This window comes from Carlito syrichta, unplaced genomic scaffold (assembly GCF_000164805.1).
Source record: "Carlito syrichta isolate Samal-C Ts95f unplaced genomic scaffold, Tarsius_syrichta-2.0.1 Scaffold304224, whole genome shotgun sequence".
NCBI classification, from domain to species: Eukaryota; Metazoa; Chordata; class Mammalia; order Primates; family Tarsiidae; genus Carlito; species Carlito syrichta.
Window position 1 is genome coordinate 283,936 of NW_007248320.1, and position 8,133 is coordinate 292,068.

Genomic DNA, 8,133 nt, shown 5'->3' on the forward strand with positions numbered 1-8,133 from the left:
TGGTGGTAGCCGTGCGCGCGCCCCTCCTCCATTTTGATCAAGGGCCGCGGCCCGGACGGCTGCATTTGGTACAGGCAGGAGGGCTTGAGTTCGTAGCTGCTCGAGTAGCCCTCCATGAACGTACTGAAGCTGGGCAGGGACGTGGTGGCCGTGGCCGTGATCTCGGTGCTGCCGAGGTCCATGGTCAGCTTGGTGTAGTCAGGGTTCATGATCTCCGTAGTGTATTCCGAGCCGTATGTCTGCGCTGCATAACTGGAACCCGGAGGCGAAGGGTTATATTGGGCTTGCACGCAGGGCATATCTGCAGGGACAGGGAAAAGGGTCTCTCAGAAGCAAGTCAACACCGGTTTGCTAGCTAGTAGGCAGCATTGGATTCACTGCTCTCTGATGTGGGAAGTAGGGAGAAAATGACATTCTTCCCTCCTTCTTCCACCCTGGGAAGGAAGTGGAATCTCCTACAGACAAAGGGGTCACAGGATGCCAAAACATGGCCTCCTGGGGATCTCCCTACTGTCTTCCCTCTCTCACTCTGTCCTCCACTAGATCTGGGAAGCTTGATGTCTTTCCTCATAAGCTCAGATATGTATTTTAAAGTGGCTTTGAGTCCTATAACTAATTGAAGGGGCTTCCTCAGCCACAACCTGGGAGGACAAAGAGCCCCTGCAGCCCACATAAAAGGAAAGAGGCCATTGGTCCCCTAAACCACACACACATTGATTTGTAAACCTGAGTTAGTAAAAACAAAAACTAAAAACTAAAAAAACCCCCAAAACAAAACAAAAAAGTGCCCTATAAGGACTTGCTGGCCTAGGGAGACAGTGACATTCTAGCATTTTATGAGTGCCAACTGAGGCAGCCCACACACGTTGTGGTGGCTTTCTCCCACTCCCTCCCCACTCCTTCAATAGGCTAAGCAGCCTGCACTAACTGGACCCCTGTTGATGACTTCAGCCAGCTAGGTGGCGAGGTGGGGATATAGGCCCAGGAAATGGACTCGGGGGAGTTTGTACCATCTGCAAAGAAAAAGATCAGCAGCTGCAACGAAACACCCACCATTATATGTGTGTGTGCACGCATCCCAATTCTAACTAATAAAATATATCAGTGGTTGTTTTATGACAACAGTTTATAGCTATCATGATAGACAAGTTAGTATAGGTATTTTCTTATGACATAAGAGTTAGTATCCCTGGAGAAGAAAGCAGTTTCTGCATAGATTTGGTTTCTCTGCCAGTTGGACTATGTTGAGCCCCTAAAGTGACTGGCATCCAAGGTGCTAACTGTTGCTCAGAGGGGCTGAATTGAGTGAGAAGTTTCTGAGAATTATTGAATGCAGTGGATGATGTATCTAATTATTTTCCTTTCTTTATGTCTAAATATAAATGGTGAAATGAACAGTTTCTGGTGGTTGGTTTTTCTGAGCCAAAGGAAAACCAAGGTGCTTTGGAGTCTATGGTGTAAAAGGTGTGACTAATAGAGAAGCGAGTACTTCACGTTTCCTCTGACATCTTTCTCTTACCCACATTTCCAAATCTGATTGAGTCATGCGTGTATGGGATGAAATCTTGACTTGAAAAAAGGTGATGAGGGCCTGTTGGAAAAAGCGGTGGTGAGGAGAGGCCAGTTCAAACCTTTCTTTTCCAAGCAAGGCCTTCAAAACACACCCAGTCATCTGAGGTTAAAGGTTTACTTATCTTGCTGTCCAATTGTTGGGATACAATGAAAGGCTAATCATTTAAAAGAAAGAACACAGCCTGATCTTTCATCTATTCTCCTTCCTTCAGCACCTCTAGGATTTCTTCCTTAGTCTTTTCTGTCATTCTTCCCAGCCAAGTCCGAACTACTGCTCTTATTTGTGTCTGTCTGAGCTTTCCAGCTAGAAGATGAGCTTGCTGGGACTGTGTTCTATTTATCTGCATTATCTCTGGTGCTTACCCAGGCCTGGCACCTAGTATTCCTTTAGCAAATTCATAAAGACGTGGCACAAACCAAACCTGTAACGCATTCTTCGCCAAATTCAAATTTACTCCTTGGTTTTTAGTTCAAATGCTTTTCTCTTTACCTCTGAGCTTCAATCATCCAAACTTTTGCACCCACATGATTTTGGCTTTATACAAACAAAAATGCCTGGCATTACTCTAAGTGGTTCCATAACTCTTAAATGCATACACTGGATTAAAAAACGGAGCAAAAATGAAGACATTAAAATGTATAGAAGACCCTAATCTGTTGGTATATTTGCATTTTTCCGAGGAAAAATAATTTTGAACAATACAACGCTTAATTTAATCTGGCTGCTCCACTCGGTAGCTACAGGGTGTGGTATACAGAGGGGCTTCGAAGGGGAAGCCACCTGTGCTGTGAAATTCTCGGCCAGCAGTCCCTGTTCTGGCACTGGGCAGATCGACCGCAGCCCGCAGGGTGTGTGGTTCCCCCACCCACTTCTCCCAGCCCTGGAGGAATAAGGGGTCTTGCCTTCAGACCTACCTGGAGGGTATCTTGCGCGCTGAATGGTGGGGCTGGGGGTCTCTCCAGCAGAGGCTGAGAGTGTAGGAGGTGGAGACGTCCGGCAAGGCGAAGCGGCGGCAGTGCTGCCCGACTCCGCAGAGGGTCCAGGCTGTGGGCCCGGGCTCGCGGGGCTGCGCTCTTCCGCAGTGGGCTCTGCAGGCACGGGGAGAGAGGACAGAGGTCACGGTGAGACCAGGAAGGGTCACTGCGACCTGGATTGGCGTGTGGGCCGGGCTGGGGGGAGCCTCTGGAAATGCTATGCTAATTACAAAGAATTATACGAGTAAGGGTGCTTAAGGGTACCAGGTGTCTCTGGGCAAGAAGCATCACATGGCCTTGGGGACGTCGAGAAAGGTTGTCTGCACCCACAGCGCTCACCGCTGTTTTGTGGTACCCGAACCGAGGCTAAAAAACGCGCAGCTATCGTCGCCCAGCAATTGATCTCTCTGCCCCTAAAATCGATTCCGAGCTTGCGAAGTCAGGAAAAACCGAAGCAAGGAGAACACTTGAGGAACGAGTTCCGCCCGAATTCGGGGGTCAGTGAGTGTGCACGAGCGGAAAAGAGCCATATTCAAACGCCACCCGCCCCCGCCCCACAAATACAAATATTACGCGTTGCATAGGAAATACACAAGGTCCGGAACGAATGCATGAATGCCCGGAGGAATTAAGAAAGTCTGCGCTTTTCATTCTAAATGCTAATGCAGCTTCGCTTCTATTAGCCGCGAGTTTCGGGGGCCAGGGGTCAAGCAAACAAAAGGGCACAGTGGAAAGAAGGCCGGCGCTGGAAGCAAGGCGATGAGGTGGACGGCGTTCGTGGCTGGTGGGGTGGGCGGAGGCAGGTCCCCTGAGCTCAGCGGTTGGTGTCCCCGAGGGTGGACGGCTTCGAGCCACCCAGCGGCCCGGAGGGGGCACGTTCCGGAGGGCGCCGAGCGTGGCTCCGCGGCGAAGGTCTTAGCGCACAGCCCCAGCGAAACTTTGTGACTGAAATCGCCGCCCAACAGGCCCCGGGGAAGGATCCGGCCGCCCCAAACTACGGCCTCTAGCGCCCCCTTTGCCCGGGGTGGGCACAGCTCAAACGGTGGGAACGAGGACCGAACACCCCCGCCCCAAACCTGACCTGACCTAACCAAATCAAACCCCAAAGCCTCCGGGGTGTGCGGGCCGCAAGGGTGGTCTCCCGGCGCCCCCGCGCCCCGAGCTTGCCTGCAGGAAGAGAGAGAGGGACTAGGCACCCCCAGCTCCGGGAAACCCTTGACGGCCAGGAAATGGGGGATTCCCTTGCCACCCCAGCGCCGCCGCAGGTGCTCCGACGGAAAGCTTGCGCTCGCGGTAGCGCAGGCACAAGCGGATCTTCCCACCGCTGTACCATGTTCTTCCTGTCTCCCTGCATGATCGGTGGGGGTCTCCAGCAACCCTCTCCCCTCCCCCTGTGGATGTCCGTATTCCCGCCCCTCTCTGGGGGTCTTTCGCGCGAAGTCTTCCTCGGAGGGGCGGCCTCTGAGCTTCGGTGGGCGGGGACCGCGTCTCTCCAAGGAAGGGGTTCCCCTCGAGTACCCCGCGTTCGCGGGAGCGAGCCACGCCGACTTCCCCGCAGCCCAGCCCAACGCCCCGCCGCCCTCCCCGCCCCACAAACGGCCGGTTACCTAGGCAAAGCCTCCGCGCCTGGAAACACGTTCCGCCGCTCCGGCTCGCGGCCGCCGGGGCCGGGAGCACAGAGCCTCGGGGTTGTAAATTAGGAAGAAATAACGACCTCTGTCAAAGCCCCTTTCTTTCTCGTGGGCAGACGAAAGGCACACCCCCGTGTTCCCCTCCCCGTGGTGAAGTGTGTGGAGGAAACCGTGAAACGCATCATTGTGACCGGGGCTCCTCCGCGGAGTTTCCAACCCTGGGGAGCGGGGGCGGAGGGTGGGCGGGGGCGGGAGGAGCGGAGGAGAGACCGACAGAAAGGGAAAGACAGAGATTCTCAGAAAGACCGAGGGAGATGAGACAAACCGCAGGGGAGAATTTCTGCGAGCGCACCGTCTCGGGGAAGGGGGCGGGCGGGTGCGGGGGGAGCGAGCGGGCGTGGAGGTTGCTCTGGTCAAGGAGCCTTTGGCATACACCTTCGAAGCATCTTGTTCAGCGAAAATAACTCGAAGAAAGTAACTTCATTCCTTGTGCCCGGTATCCGCGCGGGGCAGCTTTTTCTTTTCCCCAACTCAGTTCTATAAGATGTTTCCCCGCCGTGGGAAAAGGCGACCCAAGGTTGGATTCACGATGGCGCGACTGAACGGCGCCCTGTCCCCACTGCCCGGGTACCCCGAGGCCCCAGGAGCACAGCTCGGCGTTTCCGAGGACTAACTCCTAGCAGCTGTTCCCCCACTGGAGAATCTGGAGTCTCCAATAAAAGGCAATCCCCAAGAACGTTCTCGGGGGTTCGAGCGGTGCCTTTGGAAGTCAGTCTCCGCAGGCAGCGCTCTCATGACCGCTCTCCTCTCACCGCCAGCAACTTTCGTTTCTACCGAGAGTAAGACACTCGGAGCAACTTCTCCAGAAGAGTGAGTTGTGCCATGGAAAGTAAAGCCTGCCTTTCCCCCACCGAGCCCAGGGCCGGAAGAGAGGGACGCCGTCCCCACGCGTGTCGGGGCGCGGGAGCCGGCAATGACACTAGATTTACCTCCGAGGGGAAAAGTATAGGCCGGCAGGTCGGCGACGCCAGGCGGGCGTGCCTAGAGGAGCCCCAGGCTCATTTCAATACAATAAGCCACATTCCTACAATTACGCCCTCTTTCCCGAGGTCCTCTGAGTGCCTCCGCAAACTCCGGCGGCCGCTGCCTAGGCCCCTTCCCTCCCATGCCTCCTTCCAGAGAACCAGCTCGGTGCCACCATTAGGTACATTAACTTGGACCCACCAGAGTTCCTATTTTCAATCCTCCTTAAAAGGCAGGAAAATTACTGCCGTTCATCCCCCGAGCTGCAACTCCCTGCCGCCGCCGCCGCCGCCGAGAGCATCATTACCATGACAACTAGAGCCGAAATACCCAGAATCACAACGCTGGAGCCGCTACTGCACAAATCCCGGTCCTCCTCTTTGTTAGAGGCTTTTAGCCTCTTTGGGTGGGGGGAGGACTCCCACGAGCTCCCGACATCCCCGCGGGCCAGCTACAGGGGAAAAGTTTCGGATCAGGACCTACGGGTCACTCGGCTAGCCAAGCTGGAGGGGGGCAGGGTGGGGGGAGGGAACCCCACACTCAGAGTTGTCAATTTCAGGAGCGACGCTTCCCGGCAAGCCAACTTTTCAGCAAGTCCCCTTATTAACTGGGCGAATGGCATACGTACTTGAGTGCTGTGGCGGTTCCGTCTTTTAGAGCGAGTTTCTAGAGAGCTGTCCAGAAATCTGCACTTGGGGGGAGTCACAGCTGCTGTCCCGGAAGGGCTGCGGTGTACAAGCCCAGCGGCTCCCAGAGGCGGTGAGCGGCTGGCGGGGGATGCTGCGATCCCGACTCATGGGAGAGCGCCGCCGAGAGATTCCGCGGGCGTCCTGGCGCGGGCTGCCACCAGGGGTTAGGATGCCGCCGCTGTTCCCACCTCCGCGGCCGCAGCCAGCGCCGTCAGGGTTGCAAAGTGAGCCCGGGAGGGGCGTCCAGCTGCGGCGCCGCGCCGCGCCGGCGAGGGCTCAGGGCAAGAGGGGTGTGAGCGCGCGGGAGAGAGTGAAGTGTGTGTGCGGAGCGTGTGTGCGCGCTTGGGTCTGTGTGTGAGAGTGAGGGAGCGGGTGTGAGCGTGTCTGTGTATGGGGAGCGGAGGAGGAGCAGGAGCCGGAGGGGTGGGGGGCGGGAGGCAGGAGACTCCGCTCTCCCGGCTGCGCGTTCGCTCGCTCTCTCGGCACGTCATTTATGCCACAGGAGCCCTAGCGGCCTCTCCATAGAGTGCCTGGAATGCGAGACGTCAATGTGACGCCATGGGACGCTACGTCACCCTCCTCCTCCCTCCCCTGGCCCAGCCGGTTCCGCATGTGCGAGGGAGGGGGTGTGTGTTCGTGTGCGCGCGCGCGCGCGCGTTCCCCTGCCATTCGCACGTCGCACAATGGAAACTGCGCCGCGCGACTGGCCCTGGCCCGGGGGCCTCTCCGACCCAAGGTGCCAGTCTCTTTGCAGCGACCGGGCTCGCCTGGGCAAGCGTCTGCGGGAGGGTGCAGCAGCCAGCCCGAGGGTCAGGCGGGACCGCCCAGCTGTCAGGCTCGGGTGGAGTAGAGTTGGAGGAGTGCTGCTGGCGCGCCTCTGAGGCTGCCCCGAGGCGCGGAGCCAGGGCGAGGGGGTAAGGGAGAGGACAGCTCTTCCGAAAGGGAAGGCTCCGCCAGCCAGCTTCTCCGAGTGACCTGGCAGCGGATGCAGTAGGAGTCTGGCATCAGCCCGAAGACGCCCTGAGGTGCAGCTGCATTTTCCTCGTGCAAAGGTTCTAAAGCTGTTTACGTCTCTCCAGACCTCTGCGTTCAGACTAATCTCTACCCACCTCCCGCACCCCATCATTTACTGGGTGCGTGTTTCGCACAGGGATGCAAATGATTTTGGGGATAAGATTGTATTTCTTTACACCTTCGGCGTGGGGTTCCTAACTGGACACATTATAACCCAACGAAGTGCACATGCATCATCCGCGCGCGCTGCAGCGGAAACTACTTAATGTGTATAAAATAAACACACGTGTTGAACAGCTGAGCGGGTCTGACTGTTGCAAATCACGTAGCCTCCTCAGCTCCGGGTCAGAAATGGAACTCTCAACTCGCACTTTCTCAACTCGCACTTTCACTTTTTGATGGTGGTGGATGCCACCCCCCATCTCTCAAACATTTCCAAATCAGTCAACAGGATTTATTAGTCAGTCCTTAAGGGTTTTGCTCCAGTGTCCTGGGACACATTTGTAGTGAAATGATGTGCCGAAAGCCTGGGCGACTGCACGAGGGAGAACAATTACTTTCTGGAAATGAGAAATTTAAGTGTAAATTTCTTGCTGAAAACAAAAACAAAAATGTATCAGTTAAAGAGTCCTAGTTCCAAAGAATGCTGTTGAATGAAAGCAACCTCTTTTAGAAATGAATTTTTTGTGGAGGAGAAAATATTTGAGTGAAACAATGCAGAGTGGTCCCCACGTGGTCTGCTTGAATGAGATGTGACATTCTATTTTTTTTTTGACATGTCCCAATCTGCGTGTGTGTGTGTGTGTGGGGAGGAGGGGACGGAGCGGAGAGGTCGGAGGTGAAGGAAGAGAATGGATTCCATTTGTAGACAGCACACGTTTCCGATTCGAAGAAGGTTCGAGCTAGGAGCAGAAACTTGAAAGCAACACTGCATGTGGATGTGTATGGCATGGATATCTTTCTTCGCCTCCACTTCCACTGAAGACAGAGTGGTGGGGAGAAGACCGTGGGAGGATGCTCCCAAAGTTGACCTAGCCGGGAGAACCGAGCCTCTGCACGGCCGCGGATTCCAATCCAGTCTCGGAAGGAAGGAGGGCGCTGCTACATTGTATCCATTCAAAGGCTGAAGGGGGGGAGCAGGACCTGGAGCAGCGCGGCGCTGACGCACGCGAGGCGCGTGATTGACGCAGGCGATGTTACTAAATTCGGTGGTTGGCCGGGCCCCGCCG

The 8,133-nt window shown here is 55.7% G+C and overlaps 1 protein-coding gene across 1 annotated transcript in view; it reads right to left on the reverse strand.

The window, feature by feature from the left end:
• Positions 1 to 1,541, reverse strand: part of NR4A3 (nuclear receptor subfamily 4 group A member 3) — a 36,066-nt gene extending 34,525 nt beyond the window's left edge. Inside the window, exons 1-2 of the mRNA XM_008059511.2 lie at positions 1,520 to 1,541; positions 1 to 301 (exon numbers count right to left, since the gene is read on the reverse strand). The exon at positions 1 to 301 is cut by the window's left edge and continues 667 nt beyond it. Of these exons, the coding sequence (XP_008057702.1) occupies positions 1 to 299 (299 nt within the window). The 5' untranslated portion in view covers positions 300 to 301; positions 1,520 to 1,541. The remainder of the gene's footprint in view (positions 302 to 1,519) is intronic.
• Between the last annotated feature and the right edge of the window lie 6,592 nt (positions 1,542 to 8,133).